We start from the raw sequence: 23,004 nt of genomic DNA, 5'->3' as shown, positions 1-23,004 counted from the left end.
ACGAAAAGGCTGGAATAGGCATCTTTTGTACTTCTCTCGGCTGGTCTTTCTCAGTTCGATTACCAGATTACACGCCTATATTCATCGCTGAATTATTTGCTACAATTCTAGCGCTTCGTAAACTTCCTGCAAGCGAATCAGAAGCGGTCATACTTACCGATTCTCTCTCAGTATGCGCTGCACTATCTACAGCAAAAAATTTGACATTATTGAGTATTATTAGCAGTTTATTACCAGAAAACCTGAAAAAAATTCACTTGCTATGGATACCTGGCCACTGCGGGATTTATCCAAATGAGATAGCAGACTCGTTAGCCAAAGCATCTTTAAGCGGACCACTCTTACCTATTTTACCTGCTTTCGCCTACGTAACAGCACTCAGATAGAGAAATTCTTGTTTGCACAAAAACATAGAAAAATTATCATTGGATAAAGTCAGAGACTTCGTACATCTAAGATATTGCTGGAACAAACAATGGTGTGTATCTCGGCAGTTAGAAATTACAATCACCAGATTACGATGCAGAATTCCGCATCTGAATTACTACCTACATAAAGCTGGACTAACAGCATCTCCGTTGTGTCTCTTTTGCAAGGAATCGGAATCAATAGATCATTTCTTTTTATCCTGTCAACGTTATGCTTATCAAAGGAAAAGATACCTGGTCGAACCAATTGAGAAGCTAGGTTTAAAAATAACCGTGGGACTAATTTTATCCTTCGTAGGGATTACATTAGGTTATAGCCACAGGGAAGTTTTCTCTGCTGTGTGCGAGTACATAAGGGCAACAGAGAGATTGCCCTGTTAGCCTATTGTTATTATCTAAGGCTACGAGACTACCTGAATGCCTGAATTAGTACACTTGAGGATCCTGCCGCCCGGTTCTTGGCCGATCCCCCTTTGTGGGCGAGTGCAAGCAAAGCTGAAGGTTCATCATCATCATCTTCTTCTGTAAAGGGCTTCACCCTATAGTTCAGGATGATGGCGCAGAGTTTTTCAAAGCACTGGGGTTTAGGGACCGGGAGGGCAAGATAGACTTTAAGCAAGTAGACTTAACTAGAAGGAGGTTATCTGATTGGTGGCTAAAGTCAAGGCACGAGTGAAAATCAAGCCCTTCACTGCAAAGTACGAATCTTCAAACTCACTTTTTAAGGGGAAAAAAAAATCTAGTTTTTGATTCATTAAGTATTACGGCTTGGTGGCGCTAGCCACCGCCCGATCTAAAGGGTACAGCCATATCCATCCATCCATTCATGTAGCGAGCGTTGGCGCTGGGGCACGGAGGAAGGAAAGGTGCTGGGGCCACGGAGGTGCGCTGGAGCAGTTGCTGCCTGTTTGTAGTGGCGGTCGGTGTGTGCGAGTTTTGTTACTTTGAGAACTCGTCGCGCTTTGCATCCTCAATCCCCTAGGTTATTCGGTGAACAGTGATGTGGCCTGACAAGCAGTGACCCTCAAACGAGGTTAAAATGCTTCCGCGGCGGCAAAACCACTGTTTTGCGCCAGGCTGTCGTACAGGTTACGTCAACGTGAAGGGCAGCAAGAAGCCGTCTTTGTTCGGCGTTCCGAAGGATGCAGCCCTGAAGAAGCAATGGGAAAGAAATTTGCACCGAGCGGAAAAAGCTCTGGCTGACACATCTGCCGTGTGTGACCTTCATTTTCAGCCGAAGTATGTGCTACGGGACTACGTGCATATAATCTACGTGACTGGACTGCGTGTGACTATAACCAGTGTGCTAGAAATGCTTTCTTATTTGACAGAGAAAGTAGCATTTAAATACATAATTACATCAAAGACCAGCCAAGACCCATTAGAAAATTTATTTGGTATTATACGTCAGTCATCTGGCAGCAACGACCACCCCACGTCCACTCAGTTTTTGCTTACCATTACATGTCTGTCGTTCTATGGTGTCGTGAAAACAGTTAGCCAGGGGAATGGTGACCAAGGCGAGCTAGCTTCATTGCTGGAGATCAATGCTGCTACTGGCACACTGCCACAAGACGATTCAGTTGGCAGTGCAAGCACAGTGAATGAGACTATGGTGCCAGCACCTATTGACCACAACCAGCATATTGCTAGAAGTGATTCCAGGCTGATCTTTTATGTTGCTGGCTATATTGCGTGAAAGGTCATTAAAACAAACTGCAAAGTTTGCATAACACTACTCACGATGCCAGCTCGAGGAGAAAATTTTCAGCTCACTCGTCTAACCACCTTTCGTGACAAAGGTGGACTGTTGTATCCATCTATCCACCTGTACAGTTTTGTGAGCAAGCTAGAAAACATGTTTACAGAGTGCTTTTCTTGGTACAAGTTGCATTCTGACAGCATTTTGGATGTATTGACAATCGTGAAAGAAAAGTTTTCCCAAGAAGTTGGGTGCGCACAACATGCCCCTGGCCTCTCAAAAGACGTAATCAGCTTTTATATTGTTACACGGTTTTGTAAAAGGCATTAATTCTGATAAAACCAAGAAGCAGGAAAAGGCAAAGCATCTAAAAGAATAACGGCTATTTGGGCTAGTTGGTTGGAATTCATGATAATAAGGCTGCAGCGCGAGCACAAAAATGCTAGAAGAAAAGTGAAACGAAAGGCGAGGCAAGGAAAGCAAAGAGGACAACACGAACAGCCGGAACAACCTTTGCATGCAATTGTTTCTGAAAGAGGAACCTGGCAGACGCTATTGGGAGGTTATTTGCAGAAACCACTAGTGGAGGTCAGTGGCAGAAACATCTATCTAGTTTATTTTTGGTGGTGGTGGTGAAAACATTTAATAACCATTAAATGGTTACAGAGAGGTGATTGGGTTGGGGCCTACCCTCACAGCACTAGGTGGAACCCCTATTCCGGGGCTCCATTGGCAAGCAAAGCCGCCCGCGCCCATTGAACCAGAGACTCTTGGGCCTTCAGGTCTTGACAGCCGAGCAGGGCCGCCTCCCAGTCCTCTCTCGTGGGATCGGGGTTGGGGGAATAGATGGATTAGTTTTGGATGACCCCTACCACGTCCGTAATTCGCAAGAAGTTGTCAGATACCTCAAGGATCATAATCCAATTGGTTGCCCTGTTTTAAGTATCGATGTTGTAGATTTGTATTACTCCATTCCTCAGATCACATTGTTAAACTATGTTAGAGATTGTATAACCAAGGATAATCATGAAGATATGTTCATTAATGATTGTGGCATCAGTGTTAATTCTTTCATGGAACTTTTACTTTTCTACTTGAACTCCACTTCTGTTTCGTGGGGAGGGTCTCTTTATTGACAACGTAAGTGAGTTTGCTTTGGGTCAAGGGTCGCCCCGGTTCTGAGTGACATTTTTCTGGCCAAGATTGACACCATCCTCAATGAAAAACTCGTAGATTTGGTGCAAACCGCTTTCAGATATGTGGACGAGATTTAATTTTTCTGCTGCCTTCCGTAACGAATAGGAAAAACCTGGCTGAACTTGTATTGAGTGCTTTTAAAACACATGGAGGTGGGCTAGACTTCACTTGCGAAGTTCTCCAACAGTGATCGCTGAGGTTCTTAGATATTAATATTACATTGTTTCCAAATCACGTATGCTGGGAATACCAACCGCGAAGTGTTAAACCCTTGTTAAACTATGCTTCCTGCCACACAAAACTGGTCAAGAGAGCTATTGCTTCGTCGGCTGTAAGTGCTGGCTTATCTAAGTCATGCCTACACAAGATGACTGATAGTGTAACAATGCAGATTATCAGACTTTTGTCAGCGGGATTTCCAAATTCCGTTATTTCTTCAGTGCGCGAAGCTTTGTTGCAGAAAATCAAACATAAACAAAAAAAGGCAGGAGGAAATAAAGAGCGAAAAAGAGTTGCAGTCATACCATACTTCCACAATATACCTCATGGCTTGAAGAAGGTAGGCTCGAGATATGGTGTGGATGTAGTTTTATCAGCCCCGTGCAAAGTAAGCCAGATTTGCAAGATGACGGATGAGCGCTTCAGTGAAATCACCAAAAAAAGTTGGACATGCGCCGTAAAACACATAAATGAATTTGTAGATTGCGCAGTTGGTGTTGTTTACATGCTTCCTTTAACGTGCGGTCGTTGTTATTTAGGCCAAACTGGGTGGTGCATTAATAAAAGGTTAGGAGAACATATGATGTATGCAAAGGAATTAGTTCAAACCTCGTTCTGCTCTGTAAAAGCTGCGGGTGCCAGCCTCGATTTTCGGGCGTGAATGTGCTGGTACGCCACATGGACAAAGTAACTCGTGAAATAGCTGAGGCGTATTTTATTAGAAAACATGGTGACGGATGCGTGAGCCAACCTTCGGTGGCCTTGCATGACAAAGAGTTCGCACGTTTAGATAAGGGTTAGCCATTTTATCATTGTACCTTCTTTTTATCAGACCCTTTCCCAGAATTTGTCACGTTGCTGACGTTTGCTGTTAGTAGATTGCCTGTTGTATATATTATCATGTGTGCTGCGAATAATAAAATTCAGTTGGTAGTCAGCGCTCGTGTTGTCCTCTTTGCTTTCCTTGCCTCGCCTTTCGTTTCACTTTTCTTCTAGCACCTTAGTGCTCGTGCTGCAGCCCTTATTATCATGAAAGCATCTAAAGTTGAGCCACTGCTCCCGAAGAAGAAATATCAAGTAAGCAACTGTGCCCAATATATATCTGATGAATAAATTGTCACGTACTTGTGCCCAGTACTTGGGGAGAGTGGCTTCCTGTTTTTCTTATCTGTGGATTTTTACAGTCTTTGCATAGGAATATTCAGTGCAGAAATAGCCAAATTACAAAGCCAAGATAATGGAAATCTGCAGAACGAATGAGCAGCTAAAAATTTTTAAATATTGTGAAATGTATAACATTAAGAGCTCGTGGTAAACTCCCGAGTGTGTGCCAAGGTCAGCTAATAATTTCACACGCTCGTAAAAGGCGTACGTGACGAAAGTAGGGCCCGAGAAATGCAAAGAATCCAGTTTACGATTGATAGCCGCACAACGTAAGCTTTGAAAAGTTCGCCATCGCTGCTTATCACTTGTAAGAGAATTTAAATGCATCTCATGTTTGCACAGCATCCCTTGCATGCATCGAGTTCAGCATGCAGTTTAATCGCACGAGTTACACCGACGGAGTTTATGAAAAGAATGTTTTCTACAGCTTTATTCGCACGAGTACTGACGGTATTCGGTGTGTTTCATTTAACATCAAATAACGAGCTAACAGTTTAGCTGCATCCACCATGCTACAATGTTCTAGATGGTTACCTACGTGCACATGTAGGCCAACGGCCTACGCACGCAGCTCCACGCTAGTTTTCTTTCTTTATTCTTATTGTCTTAGCGACATCAGCATCACCGTTTACACGGCCGAAATTCGCGCGCATTTCCGTCCAGTGCATGGGATAACAGCGCACAAAAAGCATGATTTAAGTTGCGCACCAACGCCTCCGTTAGGCAGTGCCCTACATTGAAGTCACTGGTGGCGCCATCACACGTGTGACATACCCGGCGTCAAGCAGGGGACCCCAGCAAGCCCACTACTCTATTCTAGATCACTTTACCAAAGGTGCAGTTTTCGTTCTTTAGGTGTTCTGTGGCCTGTTCTTGTGTTCTGTGGTACGGCCATTGGATGAAAGAGTGCGCTTTTTCATCCAGCGGATGGTGAAGTTCCCGATGTATGGAAACTTAGCAGGATGAGCATGATCTATAAAGGAAAGGGGGACAAAGCTGACATAAACAACTACCGTCCTATAACAGTGACATCAGTGGTCTACAGGCTGGCGATGCAGATTATAAAGGAAAGACTGCAGGCGTGGATAGAGGATGAGGGGGTGCTGGGGGAACTACAGAATGGGTTTCGGAAACACAGGAGGTTAGAAGACAATCTGTTCTCACTGACGCAGTGCATCGAAAGAGCAGAAAAGGAACACAGGCCCCTGTGGCTAGCATTTTTGGATATCAAGGGAGCGTACGATAGCGTGGTTCAAGAGGAATTGTGGGGAATACTGGACACACTAGGCGTGGAACATGTAGTCACTAACCTTTTAAAGGATATCTATAAAGGTAACAAGGTAGTTATAAAGTGGGAAAAACAGGTATCCAAGCCTGCAGAGGTAAAACGGGGGCTTAGGCAGGGGTGCCCCCTGTCACCCTTATTATTCATGATGTACCTACAAGGATTAGAGGCCAAATTAGAGGGAAGTGGACTGGGCTTCAACCTCTCTTTAGTCAAACAAGGAAAACTTATTGACCAGGCACTACCAGCATTAATGTACGCAGATGATATAGTGCTAATGGCCAACAACAAGGAAGATTTGCAGAGATTGATGGACATCTGCGGTAATGAGGGAGATAGGTTAGATTTTAGATTCAGTAAGGAAAAATCAGCAGTCATGATTTTCAATGACAACGAATGTAGTGAGCTTAGAATACAGGAGGTCACGCTAGAGATAACAGATAAATACAAATATCTGGGCGTATGGATAAGCAATGGGACCGAGTATCTGAGGGAACACGAAACATACGTGACGACTAAAGGTAACAGGAATGCAGCAGTCATGAAAAATAGGGCACTGTGGAATTACAATAGGTATGATGTTGTGAGAGGAATATGGAAATGGGTCATGGTTCCTGGGCTGACGTTCGGCAATGCGGTCTTGTGCATGAGACCAGAAGTTCAAGCAAGATTAGAAATTAAGCAACGTGGAATAGGTAGGCTTGCTTTAGGAGCTCACGGGAATACACCAAATCAGGGAGTACAAGGTGATATGGGATGGACATCATTTGAGGGCAGGGAAGCTAGCAGCAAGATAAAACTTGAGAAGCGATTGAGAGAAATGGGGGAAGAGCATTGGGCTAGGAAGGTTTTCAGCTACTTGTACATGAAGAATGTCGATACAAAATGGAGGAAGCGAACCAGGAATTTGACTGGTAAATACTTAGAAAACAGCAGGTGGCCAAACCAAAAAGAACTATCGGTAAAGAAGAAAGTGAAGGAAACGGAGACTGACATGTGGAGAATGGGCATGATTAAGAAGTCCGCACTAGAGATCTATCGAACATTTAAGCAGGAAATCGCCAAGGAAAGGATCTATGATAATACTCGGGGTAGTTCTCTACTGTTTGAGGCTAGGACGGGAGTACTGCGAACCAAGACATATCGGGCCAAATACGAAGGGGTAGACAAAATTAAAGTATGCAGTGCGTGTGGAGAGGAAGAAGAAACTGCCGAACACTTGATAATGTTCTGTAAACGGCTTCACCCTATAGTTCAGGATGATGGCGCAGAGTTTTTCAAAGCACTGGGGTTTAGGGACCGGGAGGGCAAGATAGACTTTAAGCAAGTAGACTTAACTAGAAGGAGGTTATCTGATTGGTGGGTAAAGTCAAGGCACGAGTGAAAATTAAACTCTTCACTGCAAAGTACGAATCCTCAAACTCACTTTTTAAGGAAAAAAATAAATATAGTTTTTGGTTCATTAAGTATTACGGCTTGGTGGCGCTAGCCACCGCGCAATCTAAAGGGTACAGCCATATCCATCCACCCATCCATCCATCCATCCATCTATCCATCCATCCATCCAGCCGTGTCTGTGGTCTGTGGTATAAGAGGTCCGTTCGATTCACCTGCACCGGTCGGAACCGGTTCACGGCTGTGCACGCGAAGTTCAGAAATCGTGCAGCGTGAGTTCAGTGGTGCAGGCACAGCACGTCATCCGAAACAAATGACGATGTGCCGACAAGGTGTTGGCCTTATTTCTTTTCGGTTAATTTACACCATTCAGCAAACACCGACCTATGGCGAAACGCACATGTGGGCAGTTTATGAGGCGCAAACATCTTGGCAAAACACATCGCATTTGTAGAGGTGGCTACGTCTAAGTGCTGCGTCGTCTGCTCAGCTGCACGCGCGCCTGCACCAAGCCGGCACCGTCAGGGAAAGAGGTGCAGGAAAATTGTGAACCGGTGCTGCACCTTTCGAACGAATGGCAGGGTTCAGCGGTCGTCAATGCTGCACCGCTGAAACGAATGGTAAGGTGCAGCAGCACCTCGTGAACTGGTTCACGTGGTGCAGGCGAATCGAACGGACCTAAGATTTACCGTGTTTTGTGATTTACCTTTGGTGCGATGAAGCGCATGTGCATCTTGGCGTTGCTTTCACGACGCCCGAGCAGTCCGAGACTTCTCTGTACAGCAGCAGCAAAGCCTGCTTCGGAAGACGTGCCGCATTCAAGCGAGAAAGACTCCGAAGACGAAAAACACGTGTACAGCAATCTGTACCCGTGGAAGTCTAAGGGCGAGTTTGTGAGAGAATTAGCGGGCAGTATATTTTATAACGAAGGTGAGTATCCCAACCGGCCCTGGGCTGGGAAACGAGAGTGTGCCATCCTTGTTAATGAAAGCGACGTTTTCTTCTTATGACCAGATGGGCTTATTGCACTCAGCAAACCGTACGGGGTTCCCGTGACCTTTGATTTCCGTAATGAAGGCCGTAAGTTGTCGTACACTCTGAAATCTTTTCTCAGCTTAACTGCATGCTCGAGTAGATTCTCGACAGCTTTGAAATCGTACCTATGTTGACATAAATAGGGAGTTTACGAACAAGGCCCCCAACAATTCGAAGCCCCGAAGCCCTTTGCGTATGCACGCTTTCGGTCAAGCAGGAGCGAAACGTTTTCTTCAAATGGGGTCTGCGGCATCCAACTCTTGGTCATGTCACCTCAATGGGTGCCATCACGTTTGTCTGACGCGAAGCTTTTGGGGCAGGCTTTGGGGCTCCCGCTAAATTCAAGAAGTAGCGTTCCCAACTCAAACGCGGTTAGGGTATTGGGCATGCGCAGTGGCCTTCACGCTCTTTCTTGGGGGCCCCTATTCAAAAACTCCCTAATGTCACACGTTACATTGTTGCACTATAATATGTTTGATTTCTCATGTAATTGATCACCACGCTGAAATTGCATGCTCTTACAGCCTCTGTCAACATGTACTTACTTTTAAATTATCATATATTTATATCTTTTTAGGGTCCCAAAGTATGCTCAAGCAACGCCTTCATGTCTCGGGCCTTGGAGAGTCACCTTACAGTCTAGAAGATGCCCTGGAAGGCTTGGCAATCCACTTGAACGTCGACCAGGTTATTATTGTCAAAGCAGCTGAGAGGTACTTCAATGTCTATCGTTATGTGCACGCTTCCTTGATGTGTGCAAAGAAATAACATATTTTTTTTGTATAAGCATTTGCATACACGTGTATATGTATGTATTGTTACGGATGTGATGGGTTTATTTATACTGAAAATGCCAGCGCTCAACTGTCACTGCTGAATCACCATCGCTCGAGAGTGTCCTACCTCCTCTTCTTTCTCGCTCTTTCAGTCCGTGTTACATTTTCCTCCGGGCAAGACGAAGCTCAGTGAGCGAGTAGAAGCGATCGATTGTTGTAGGGCTTCAATCGGGCCTTGTGCACAATTTGTGTCTTACGCTAACGCTGGTTGTGAGCTGTCACTTTCGCAACAACGTAAGTGTCGTCACTCAAGCACTGAGTAATGACGAATGGTCCTGAGTACTTGAAAAGAAGCTTCTGTCAAAGTCCCTTTTTTCGAACGGGCGTCCACAGCCAGACGAAATAACCCGTAGCGAAACTCACAGGTGGGTGTTTTGCGTCGTAACGGTCTTTCGCGTGAGCGTGGGCGGAAAGAGTTCGGAGCTGAGCAAGTCTACGAACTTCTTCGGCTCGGCACAAAGTTTGCGCGACACTGGCATTTTTGTTCGTCGAAAAAGGAAGTATGGTGTCAAAGACACTTTGGGGATGACGAGCATAGAGAAGACAGAAAGGCGTACAACCTGTGACCTCCTGTTTTGCGGTAATAAAGGCGTATGTAACAAAAGGTAATACGGTATCCCAGTTCTTTTAATCTGCTGCGACTCACATTGAAAGCATCAGTCAGTCAGTCAGTCAGTTTATTTTCCTTAAAGACCCCCAATGGGGGTATTACATAAGGGGTGGGAATAATATTTAACAAACGTAATCAATACATGGGTTTCAACTATATACATTTTTTCATATTACAAGGAAATATGCATGTACAATGAATAACACACGTAACCAACATGTAATTCAAAAAAGCACTTAAAGGTTATTTGTTAGAAGATGGTCAGTGACATGTTGTGCAAAAGAAGATGGACATATTATGTCGACAATGGAAAAAGGGAGGTCGTTCCAGTCTTTTGCTGTGCGGGAAAAAAATGACGCGAGAAATGTTGATGTTCGAGCGCGCATTAATGAAACCTGCTGCGTGTGGCTTGTCCTGGCTGATATGCGTGTTGCGGGTTTGATGTAAGATGGTTGATGCAGGATTGAACTGTGAAAAAATTTATGGTAAAGACAAAGAGAAGAAATGCGCCGACGAAGAGCGAGCGATGGAAGATTGGATAGTAATTTTAGTGATGTGACGCTGATGTCGTATGAATACGAAGAATGAATGAAGCGAGCTGCACGGTTTTGAACTGATTCTAGAGCGCAGATGAGGTATGCTTGGTGCGGGTCCCAGACGGCGGATGCGTATTCCAATTTCGGTCGCACTAGTGATGTGTAGGCAAGTAATCTTACCTGCATTGGAGCACTTTTGAGGTGACGTTTTAAAAAGCCTAAGGTTTTGTTAGACGATGAAATGATGTTTTGGACATGCGTACGCCAGATCAGATCGCTAGTCACGGTGACACCTAGGTATTTATAAGAGTTAGTCAGTTCTAGGGGTAAGCTGTTGATTGTGTACGGAAACATGAGCGGATTATTGCTACGCGTAAATGACATAGTTTTGCATTTATTTACGTTTAGTGTCATTAACCAAGTGGTACACCATTTCGAAACGTTAGTAAGATCGTTCTCTAAGGTTAACTGGTCAGAGGTGTTTAGTATTGTGCGGTAGACGACGCAGTCATCTGCGAACATACGTATATTACTGGTTACATGCAAAGGTAAGTCGTTAATATAGATTAAAAATAGTAGCGGGCCAAGGACGGAGCCTTGAGGGACACCTGATGTTACTGGGATGGCAGTAGACAGGTGGTTATTTACAGCGACGCGTTGTGATCGATTAGTAAGGAACTCTATTATCCATTTTATGACGGTGGGATGTAAATTTAGTTGGGAAAGTTTAGCGAACAATCGTTGATGAGGCACCTTATCGAATGCTTTAGCGTAATCAAGAAAAACGGCATCAGTTTGCACGTTAACGTCGAGGTTAGTATGAATGTCATGCAAGAAGGCTGCCAGCTGTGTTTCACACGACAACCCCTTACGGAAGCCGTGTTGTGAAGGGTGAAAAAAATTATTGCTGTCGAGAAAATTCATTATGTGGGAGTAGATGACATGCTCCATGATCTTGCAGGGGACGCTTGTTAGGGAGATGGGGCGATAGTTAAGTGGAGAGTTTCTATCGCCTGATTTGAAGACCGGAACGACCTTCCCTATCTTCCAGTCACATGGGATGATTCCTGAAGAAAGGGACTGGGAAAATATTAGAGCAAGAAAGAGCGAAGCACTCTCTTTAACATTTTTTAGAATTTTGGAATTGATACCATCCATGCCCGCAGAGGATGACAATTTCATTTTTTCCATTATAGACAATATTCCATTTGCGCAGAAATTGATTGCTGGCATGTCATGATTACAATTAAAGCCAAGTGAAGGTATGCGGGAGTGTGTGCTTGATTCATCAGTAAAAACTGTAGCAAAAGAAGCGTTGAATAGATTCGCACATTCCCCGTCAGTAATAGCTTCACCAGATTCAAAGGTTAGTACAGTGTCACGCGGTTTGTCAGCCTTAAGTGTTTTCCAGAACTGTCTGGGATTAGTCTGCAGTAGCTTGGGTAGGTCTGTGTTATAGAAGAAGTTTTTTGCTTTGCGCAGGGCTAAAAGATAATTGCGGTCAGCCTCATAGTACCTATCCCATACACTCGGTTGACCTGCACGTTTGGCAGATCGGAATAAACGTTTCTTTTTATTTTCAAGGCGTTTTAGATTTTTAGTAAACCAGGGTTTGTTGCAGGTGCTTGTGAAGCTGACTTTAGGTATGAATTTATCGGTTAGCTCCGTCAGTTTACCGATAAAGCGGGTCCAATTCGTATCTACTGTGTGTTGATGTAAAGTTGCTTGGAAAGTGTGGAAGAATGCGCTAAGAGCTTCGTTTATCGTTTCGTAATCCCCTCTGTCATATAGATGGATCGTTTTTTTGTAGGTTTCTCGTTTAAGCGGTTGAAAAGAAAAAGTGGCGTGAATTGTCTTATGGTCACTGATTTCGGGTAGATAGTGAATGCGTGACAGGCTTTCAGGATTGTTGGTTAGTATCAGATCCAGGACACTGGCTGTATCTTGCGATACACGTGTTGGCACAGTGACTAGTTGGGTCATGTTGAAGTTTAGGCAAATATCAAGAAACGCATTAGCATCACCTACACCCGTAGATGAATGCACATTGCCGGTGCGCCATTCTATTTGTGGGAAATTAAAATCACCGAATAAAAGTACGTGCGCGTTTGGATGAGCAGACGTGAGCTGGCACATGGCCTGATTAAGTTGGTTGCTAAAATTGGAACTAGCACGGGGTGGTCGGTAACAAACGCCCAGTACAACGGACTGAGGCCGTGCCTTAATAAGTACCCAGAGCATTTCTAGCTCTGTTTTAATATGTACGACTGAGCAAGATAATTGCTCGTGAACAGCAATGAGTACACCGCCACCACGAGTAGATGCGCGGTCATTCCTGTACAACTGGAAGTTTGGTAATTCTGACAGAACTTCGTCATCACGGATGTCATCAGTTAACCACGTTTCGGTAAGTAATAGCACATTGCTTTCAGAGGATGATACAGTGCTAGATATAAGTTCCCGTTTGGGTAGGAAACTGCGAATGTTAGTGTAAATAACAGAAAGTGAAAGAGTTTTGCTAGTAACCGCAACAGCGGTCGTTTTTTTTTCCCGGTGGCTTGATTGCTACGATAGTTCTTTGACGGTGTTTGATTCGGCGTCGAAAATGTAGCGCTTCTGATTCATGTGCAGTGTTTTGAAGTGCATTGAAAATGGCTTGTTGTTACTTCTCGCAAAAGCAATTAGTTGTTTTCTAGCATTTTGGACTGAGCGTGAGAAGTCTTCACCTATGCCGTAACTTGTCCCCTTAAGCTTGCGACCATTCGATAATATTGCAGTTTTTGTCTTGTGCAGAGCAATCTTCACGATTATGGGCCGGGAGCGTTCAGGTGAATGTCGACCGAGACGATGCGCGCGTTCGATATCTCTTGGTTCTAAGTGAACCTGTAGGTTGTCCCGGCAAAGATTCATTACCAGCCGCTCCGATTCAGAGAATGTTTCAGATGCGGAAGGGTCCGGGATACCGTAAAATATTAGGTTGTTTCGCCTTGAGCGATTTTCAGCGTCATCAATACGGGCTTCTAGTGCAAAGATTCTGCAGGAGGTCTGCTCCGTGTTAACGCGCAGGACTTCTATTTCTTTTCGAAGTGGTACCAGAGACTGATAATGACTTTCAAGGTCTGATAATCTTTTGTTCAGTTCGCCAATTGTTTTATCGGTGTTACCGAGCTGAGACTTCAAGCCCTGTACTTCTGCAATTAGTTGTGTTTGACCTGTAGACAGCTTACGCAATTCAGCAAGAAGGTTCTCAGAGATATTTGAAGGGCCAGGGTTAGTTTCAACATCTCCAGCTAGAATTAGTAGTGCACGAACTACATGGACACACTCGGCAATAATAACCATACAGCAATGCGGGCTTGGCAGCTGTACCAGAAAGTAATTACCAGATCTTTTCGAAAAGACAACGTAGGGCTCACCAACCTGCATAGCGGGAGCGTATTGATTAGTGATCCGTGCAGTGGCACAGACACCAAGCCCACAGCGCTCCGTTGAAGGTCCTTGTTCTTTTATAGGTGTCGGGCTCGTGGATGTCGACGATGATGCAACCGTCCAGGCTTGGTTGAGCTCAGCTGCCCAGAGTCCCTCTTTTGGTCGAGCCAGGCATTTGACGATAGGCAGAGGGCATGCGCTGCCTTCGTCGCTTCCAGGACAGCTGAAGCCATGTTCCGCCGGCGCTACCGCATGCGCAAGCGCAGGTATCAGCAGATGAGCGATGACGTAACGGACCATCTGCATAGCGGGAGCGTATTGATTAGTGATCCGTGCAGTGGCACAGACACCAAGCCCACAGCGCTCCGTTGAAGGTCCTTGTTCTTTTATAGGTGTCGGGCTCGTGGATGTCGACGATGATGCAACCGTCCAGGCTTGGTTGAGCTCAGCTGCCCAGAGTCCCTCTTTTGGTCGAGCCAGGCATTTGACGATAGGCAGAGGGCATGCGCTGCCTTCGTCGCTTCCAGGACAGCTGAAGCCATGTTCCGCCGGCGCTACCGCATGCGCAAGCGCAGGTATCAGCAGATGAGCGATGACGTAACGGACCATCTGCATAGCGGGAGCGTATTGATTAGTGATCCGTGCAGTGGCACAGACACCAAGCCCACCATGTTGATGATGGTAAGATTGTTGCGCTAAGTGAGGCCGTTGGTCTGAAGGTGGTATGGCATGGAATGCCGACAAAGCCGTAGCAACTCTTCGACAACATCAGCGGTAAACTGCTGGCCGCGATCACTTATTATCACACTAGGGGCCCCGTGATGGAGTATAATCGAGTGCAGAAGAAACCATGACACATCAGATGATGTGGCTGAAGCAACCGCCATCGTTTCAGTATACCACGTCAGGTAATCTAAGCACACAATAATCCAGCGAGGGCTGGTGGTAGACATGAGGAAAGGGCCCAGTAAATCGTAAATCGATGCCGACTTTTTCGAATGGTGATGTTGGCTGCTTAACCGGTTGCAGTGGGCTGGCCAATGGCGTGGTAGGTTGTTTGTGGCGTTGGAAAACATCACAACTTGTCATGTAGTGCTTGGTGGTCTTCCAGAGGCGAGGCCAGTAAAAACGTCGCATACGGTGAAGCGTTCGGGCAAATTCAAAGTGCCCAGACGTGATGTCATCGTGCATGGCTTGGAATACCGCAAGACACAGGCATTCTGGCACGACGAGGAGTAGTGTGGAACTATAGCTGGAGTAATTCTTACGATATAGTAGGGCTCATGAATCACGAATGGCGTGGCGCGTTTAGAGCTACGAGCCACACCGATAATTGATTTCAGCGAAGGGTCACGCTATTGCTCATTACGAAGACGTCCAAATTTGGGAAGTTGGAGGAGTAATTAGCCAGGTAGTTATTGAAATCATCATCAGCATCCACAGTCGAAGATGGAAGACAAGATAAGCAGTCGGCATCTGCGTGACATCGACCACTCTTGCAGGTCACAGAAAAATTATATTCTTGAAGCCGTAAGGCCCAACGAGCCAACCGGCTAGCTGGGTCACGTAGTCCGACGAGCCAACGAAGAGAATGGTGATCTGTGACGATTTTGAATTGCTGGCCGTACAAATAAAGTCTGAACTTTTGGACGCCGAAAATAACTGAAAGACATTCCACTTCAGTGACCGTATAATTCCTCTCCACCTTAGTCAAAGTACAACTTGCATACACCACGACGTGCTGGCAGCTGTCGTGATACTGAACTAGCACGGCACCAACGCCGATACCGCTAGCATCTGTATGCAGTTCCGTGAGTGCCTCCGAGTCAAAATGGCGCAAGAGGGGCCCGGAAGTGAGCAAATACTTCAGCTGCTCGAAAGCAGCCTCACACTCAACAGTCCATCGAAATGGGGCGTTTTTGTGGAGCAACTCTGTCAGAGGATGAGCAAGTTGGATGAAGTCTTTGATAAACTGGCGAAAATTAGTACACAGGCCCACGAAGCTACAGAGATCCTTCACAGACTTTGGTTGTTTGACGTCTCAGACAGCATTGATCTTTTGCTGGTCTGGCAGTATACCGTCCCTGTCGACTAGATATCCGAGCACAAGGGCTTCACGCTCACCAAAATGACACTTCTTAGCGTTTAAAACGAGACCAGCTTGTTTTACGCAATCTAGAACAACGCTAAGTCGATGGTTATGCTCGTGGAATGTCTTGCCGAAAATAATTACAACATCGAGATAACACATACATATCTCCCATTTGAGACCGCGAAGGATGGAGTCCATGAATCGCTCGAAGGTAGCTGGGGCATTACATAAGCCAAATGGCATTATGTTAAATTCAAATAACCCATCAGGCGTGACAAAAGCAGTCTTCTCTCTGTCAGACGGATGCATTGGTATTTGCCAGTATCCAGACCTTAGGTCGACGGATGAAAAGTATGCGGCCGAGTGCAAGCAATCAACAGCATCATCGATGTGCGGATACATGTCATTCTTTGTGACGGCGTTGAGATGGCGCTAGTTAACACAAAATCGCCAAGCATTGTCTTTCTTTTTTACCAATATAACAGGATCTGCCCAAGGGCTGCTTGACTCTTGAATAACGCCTTTCTGCAGCATGTCGTTGACCTGATCGGTGATCACTTTTCTCTCTGTCGGGGATACGTGATAGGGTTTCTGGCATATCGGTGTAGCATCTTTCATGTTGATGCGGTGGTGCATACGGGATTCGGTCAACATGGAAAAACGCTTGCCTTGAGCGAAATCAAAGACTCCCGCGTAGCGTGTAAGCACCTCCTCGAGGACATACCGCTCGAAAAAAGGCAACCACTTATTGATCATGCGTTTCATCTCGGCTGAGTAGTTGGGTGCAGTATGAATGATGGCTGGAGACTCTGAGACTATTCTGACGTCGACTGTGGCCTGCTCCTCAAACGTTCCCAGTTTTAATCTGGCTGGTGGAGCAACAGGCTCTGAGACTGCGTTGAGCAACCACAAACAAGCATGTCCGTCGAGGGCTGTAAGGACAGACCGTGGGACCAGCACATTCTTCTTAATGGCGTTTGTATGATCGGGCTCGACAAGTCCAGTACAGGGTCTCGAGCGCATGTGAGAAGAGCATACGGAAACAAACGTTGCTGTTCGACCAGGGATCGTCACATCTTCAGACAACGAAAGCGCATCAATGCGGAGAGTCGGAAAATCGTCAACTATGGCAGCTGGCAACTTACTTTGTAGAAGAATCTCACCAGTTCCACAGTCAAGCGTAGCGCCGCATTCATGAAGGAGGTCTATCCCTAAAATGACGTCATGAGTTGAGCGAGCCAGTACAGTGAATTCAACTTGGAAATTTTGTTCACCAATCGTGAGTACAACTGAGCATATACCAGCAGAGCATAACGCTTCGCCTCCAACCCCACGAAAAGTTTCTTTACGATCCACTGCGATTTTTACTTTTTGGCCCAAGAAACGATGCTTGAAATCAAGACTCATAACTGAAATAGCAGCACCAGTGTCTACAAGAGCAAAAGTATCTACACCGTCTATACACACACGCACTTTGTTAATCAACGTCACAGCAGAAGGAGGAATTGGCGAAACTGATTGTCCCGCGACCGCATCTCCATCGGCCGCACCAGCTAGTTTCCCAGCTGATGCGGGGAAGATGACCAACGGCGCGGAGACGTCGACCAGCGGGAACGTGTCAACGGGAACCAGCGGGAACGTGAGGCGGCGTCAGGCTTTGCTCTGAGGCAAGAGACTCGCTGCGGAATTCGTTAGGCCATAGCTGTCGGGGACGGTGGTCGGTCGTGTGAGCGGTCCAGGTTTCGTGCATACGATGCGGGTACGTCGAATAACGTGGCAGCACAGCCGTTTCGTGCATACGAACAGGGTACGTTGAAAAACGTGGCTGCGCAGGCGGCCGGCTGAGACAGAAGCATGAAATATGCCCTGGGAGACCGTATGTGTAGCAAACGGGGACTTGTCAGCTTACATTAGTAGGAGCACAGGCGGCAAAAGTACACGGAGACAGGTCGTGCTCTGCAGGAACATTCCATGATGACGCATAGTAGTCTTCTAGTAGAGGCCTGGTTGACAATGGTCGAAGGTCTGCAGCAGCACGTCAGGATGATGACATCCGGTGGTGGCCATGACCGTCGGGGAAAACCGAAGCCGCGGGGTAAAATCAGCAGTTTCTGTGCACGGTTGGTTTTTGACGTGGCGCTCTCGCATCCAGTAAAGAGGTGTTTCGGGGCACGCGGCGAACGAGCATTGGTGGTGAGTGTCACCTGCGTGAAGCCATACGAGCTCTTCTCGAACTATTCAACGTACGAAGAAGAGAATGTCTTTGCAGTTGGCGACATCCGTACTTGCAACAGTGGGAACATGTTCCAAGCGCCTGAACTTGGGTAAAATTCTCGGGGTCTTCAACGCCTCGAATGCGGGACACTGCTGCCTGAAAATAGGAGTGTTCACATTTTCTTTTGTTATGAGAAAATTGTACACATCCCCGGCATTGTCTTTTAACAAATGACCGACTTTCTCTTTGTCAGCCATATTTGCGTCGACGATCCCGCAAAGCTTCAATACCTCTTCAATGTAGGTTGTGCACGTTTCACCGGGCAACTGAACCCTATGTGACAGCGTTTGCTCAGCTTTCTTTTTCATTGAACTCGTGTCCCCAAAGCAGGCCTTTGTTCCTCAACAAATATATCCCAAGTTATGTACATGGTTATGTACATGGTGCCATTTGAATGGGGGGGGGGGCTGAATTGTAACATGGAAAACGTCTAACTTGAGGGTGGCCCGCCATGGTCATTGATGTTAAAAAGCGGTTGTAAGGACGCAGCTGTGCAGTAAGCACTCACAGCGAGGGTGGCGTCCTCAATTCCTGTAAGCGTGCAGCTGCCATCGTCATCTACATCATTTTCTATGGCGTGAGGCAAGGAATAGCGGCCTGACACGTTTTTATCAGACCGCTAGATCGTCGGACGTTACGCGACGACTGTGCCAAGTGCTGGCCAATGATTGGGGGGGATCGTTTCCGTCATTTTGGCAATAGCAGAGGTCAGTGCAACAGAAATTCGGTATTCTAAAGCATTAAAACGGGCATCCATGTGGGCCTCTTGACGAGCCTCAAGTGCAACTTCCGCCCTCAGTGCTGCCGTCGGGACCGTGGGCTCACTCTCCATAGCCTCAGCTGTGGGTGAGGAGGAACTGGTTAGCTCTTTCGATTTGGATTCTAGGAGCGCAATTTTTTTTAGCAACATCTCAATTCTCAATTTATCCCGCGAGAGCTGCTATCTTGGTTTGCTCTGCACTGCGGGCCACGGGGGACAAGGGGGGCGGCCCTGCCTGTACCGCTCACCTGCGTTCCGTGTTTTGCAACGTTGGCCCAGGTCCTGGTCTCGCCGCGTGATTGCATTGTCGACAGTTTTTCTTTGTTGCCTTGTGGTGGTGGCGGCGTCGGCGGCCCCTTACTGTCGTTGCCCACAGATGGTGCCGGCTTCGCAGTGTTGTCGTCTCGGATTGGTGACTCACTGGGGAGGCCAAGATGGGCGGCTCTTCGTCTTGGCTGCCGATTTTTTCCCTCTCACCCTTCTGGGCGATCACCTAATGGGTGCGGAATTTTGTCGCACATTCTGGCGAGTTTGTTGCATGTTCACGACCATATACTGAGCGCCGTAAAAAGCACTTGCGAGGGGCTCGCACCCCTCCACAAGAGAAGCTTTGTGTCCCCATAGTCCGCAACTGTTGGGCTGCGTGTTGGGACATGCATCCGCTCAATGACCGACGGACCCACACTGGCTGCAAGCTGGAATAGTGCGGTAGTATTTGCGCACTGGAATAAGCATGTTCTCATAATGTACGAAACGCGGTTTCACCTTCCTGGCGAAGGTGACTCGAGCCTTGTTAGAGGTTCGGAATTTTCCCACCTTGACGACTGTGCCTGCTCTCCATTGCACCTGCTCTCGAAGCAATTCAGTGGTGTCTGAGTTGCTGACGGCGATGACGCTGTGGCACACATCGCCGCCCTCTTGTCGGAGGTATCCATGGAGCAAGATCACTCCACGCTCAGTCTTCACCGAAAATTCCCCGAAAAGCCGATTTGCCGCTGCTGGGTTCGGGGTGTGGATCAACACGATGTTTTGCTCACGAGATGGCACAATCGTGATTGAATTTGCCAGCTCGGGTCCGAGGAAGGCCATAAAGGCGGCTCCTTAACGGTACTCCGAAAATGCTTGGTACAGCGTGACATGTTTGCGTGGCTTGAGCATGACCACGAAGTACTGTGGGCCTGGTTTTGGGAATGGGCGAGGCCTCCCGTTCGTAATAGCCTTGCCTTTGCCTCCTGCAGCACGCGATACTGGAGGCTGCGTCTTGCTGGCCGGTGTTCCGGAGGCGGGGATGGTGTTCGACGCCACCGTTTTGGCTTGAACAGACGCGCGACCGCTTTATGCAGCGATTGATGCCGAAAACTCGGAACAGCGGAGTTGTCGTCTTGACAGGATGGAAGTGTAGTCCAAGCCATGCCTTCGGTATCGTAACCCCGCAGGTGAGACGCGGTGGCTGAAATGTTACCTCGGGTGGCCGGTGCGATGCCGTCGGTGTTCCAGACTACCAGGTCTCGGCGTCGCCGTTAGGCGTAACGATGTTCCCTTCGTGGCCGGGTGAACTTTGGCTGTAATGACTTGAAAAGCAGGCCCGCTGGGTCAAAGTTGATTACAATGAGGTCCGGACGACTTGCTGCGTCGGTGGACGCCAGGCTTGGCGAAGTGCAGTTGATTGAGCCGTGGCTCCGGCCGAAAATTGACGGAGCCGATGCGCCGCACGTCTTGCTTCGTCGCGCACTCGCAGTCCCTTCCCAAGAGAATCTAGTAGGGAGCGAAGCTTTGACCCGCCCTTTTAAGGCAGGCAGCTGAGCTGTCCCGTACGTTCACGTGTGTCCCAGTAAGACATACACAAGCTGTTTTGAAGGAAATAAATTCTGCTAGTTGTGTTGATCCTTTGAGACTCTCACCCTAGTGGCAAACCCTACCTTCGTGTGTTCGGCCACTTCAAGTCGACCGCAACGCTGATGTTTGCGCTTGTGATTGAGACTTCTCACCCCCTCTTGCTTTTTTGCCATGTTTTTTGGTTGTTTGTCCTTGGGTTTTCAATTTTGGGTCAGAAAAAAAAAAAGAGGAGCAAGTGTTTTAGCTGCCCTCCCCGCTGCGAAAATCTCTCGGATTCAGAATCCTTGAACTTGGCAGGTATGCATGTTGCAGGTACTTGGGTAGGTGGCATCGCGAAAGCCTGTGCAGGAACATAACTCAACTTGACCAGTCGCTCAATGTGAGGATCTAGTCTCGGGTACCAATATAGCGTTCTGGTGATGCTCTTCATGTAAACCATTCCGGGAGGAGTTTCATGCAGCAGGTTTAGTGGGCGCCTTCTTACACCAAAGGGTGAAACAATGCGATGACCCCAGTATACCAAATTGCCACTTACGGTCAGTTCTGTTCTCCTGTTAAAGTACGGCCGGTACTGCTTGTGGTCCTGTGGGTGGAACCGTAGCCATTCTTCTAAAATCCATTCTTTACTTGCTGAAGAGTAGGGTCTAGATTGGTTATTATTTTCACCTCTCAGGCTCATATTGCCGTTTCTTCCATTGCTTGGGCCAACAAAACATACTCTCTTTCGGAGGCATGGCTCTCTCGTGGCTTTGTATTCGATATTGCCAACCGGCTAAGGGCATTTGCATTCGAATGTTCACTGCCTCTACAATACTGCATTGTACAGCTGTAGTTGGCGAGAAACAAGGCCTAACGCTGAATCCATGCGGCTGCCATCAGTGGTATCGTTTTTTTGGGGTTGAATAAATCGGTGAGATGTTTGTGGTCCGTCACCAGGACAAACTCATTCCTGTACAGGTAGTCCTTGAACCGTGCAACACCGAACACAAGGGCTAGAGCCTCTTTTTCCAACTGTGAGTAATTACATTCTGCCCATGTAAGCTTCCTGGAGCGGAAACCAATTGGATAATCAACACCATTGCAGGGTTCGTACAGGTCCTTGAAATCCTTGAAAATCCTTGAATTTCAAAAATGCATTTTCATTCCCCTTGAAAGTCCTGGAATTTTTCGCCATCCTTGAAAATCTTTGAATTTCCTGAGCAGTGCACTCTCATATTGATATCGCGACCTCTTAAATGTGGTACATCGGTGTGTGAACCTGTCAAGCTCCCCATTTATGAAGCAGAAATGCAGCGTGGGTGCACATGATCCCGTTTTGCAAAGGGGCATGTGAAAAAAAAAAGTTAGTTTCTGGTGAGGGTGAAGCAGTGAATGTGATAGCAAGAAATTAGAATGTGACACGAAGAAGGGCAAGCAACTCCATACATGCAACGCGGCGCTCAACATAATGAGCGACTGTTATAGCTCGACACTGGAAGCGTGCTGCTTAAACAAACCAAGAACAGTGCTATAAAAGAACACACATGTATCCACAGGATGACTGTAATTAACCACTGTCCCAGTGGTTACTTTTTAATTGTTGAGCAACGTGCTGCGAGTGTCAACTGTACACAAGCTGACACTCCTGATGGAATGGAGCCATCAAATTTCAAGGCTATAGCAAGTACCGTGTGCTTAAGAATATATTTTAAGTCATTTCCCAAGTGTACCTAAATGCTTATTCTTCTAATCGACGTGTGTGCTTAAGAATATATTTTAAGTCACTTCCCAAGTGCACCTAAATGCTCATTCTCCTAATCGAGACCTATCGCGAGCATGTCCAACACTGACCTAACTCTACAGGAAGGGCAACAAAAGTTCTAGTGATGTCACACCAGATCTGTAGTCAGCTGAGTGACCTCCGGACTTCCGCCCCGTACATACTGGCAAAGCATCACGGCTGCTGCAAGTAGCGGAGAGTTTGTTTTGCAGGTGCTTGTGTGGCACATGTGTACGAGAGCTGACAATACTCAGCATGACGCGTGCAAAGCTTTGTGATCACGAGACTAAGTCAGCTACACTACCATGTACCTGCACAACTCAATCCCCACAAACATGAACTAAAGATTGTCCATATCAAAAAGGTGACAAATTATATAGCAAGAATAAATTAATCTTGGTGGGTATATCGTGCTTATTGGAGCTATAATTAAAGCTTGCAGCAAA

The 23,004-nt window shown here is 46.8% G+C and overlaps 1 protein-coding gene and 1 long non-coding RNA gene across 4 annotated transcripts in view; both read left to right on the top strand.

The window, feature by feature from the left end:
* Window positions 1–7,658: 7,658 nt before the first annotated feature.
* The window catches only part of LOC119159474 (mitochondrial mRNA pseudouridine synthase RPUSD3), a 112,030-nt gene continuing 96,684 nt past the window's right edge, over window positions 7,659–23,004 (top strand). Inside the window, exons 1-3 of one of the 3 annotated variants that reach the window (XM_037412242.2) lie at window positions 7,660–8,320; window positions 8,405–8,470; window positions 9,003–9,138. In XM_037412242.2, the coding sequence (XP_037268139.1) occupies window positions 8,107–8,320; window positions 8,405–8,470; window positions 9,003–9,138 (416 nt within the window). In that variant the 5' untranslated portion in view covers window positions 7,660–8,106. Of the gene's footprint in view, window positions 8,321–8,404; window positions 8,471–9,002; window positions 9,139–23,004 lie in introns of all 3 variants that reach the window. The other 2 variants (XM_037412241.2, XM_075865716.1) reach the window with 2 other exon arrangements.
* On the top strand, window positions 9,145–14,437 carry LOC142765166 (uncharacterized). Its single transcript, XR_012884063.1, has 2 exons — window positions 9,145–14,102; window positions 14,229–14,437. It is a non-coding gene; the product is annotated as an uncharacterized LOC142765166 (long non-coding RNA).

Source organism: Rhipicephalus microplus, chromosome 1 (genome assembly GCF_043290135.1).
Source record: "Rhipicephalus microplus isolate Deutch F79 chromosome 1, USDA_Rmic, whole genome shotgun sequence".
NCBI classification, from domain to species: domain Eukaryota; kingdom Metazoa; phylum Arthropoda; class Arachnida; order Ixodida; family Ixodidae; genus Rhipicephalus; species Rhipicephalus microplus.
This window is presented reverse-complemented; position numbering and strand designations above follow the sequence as displayed.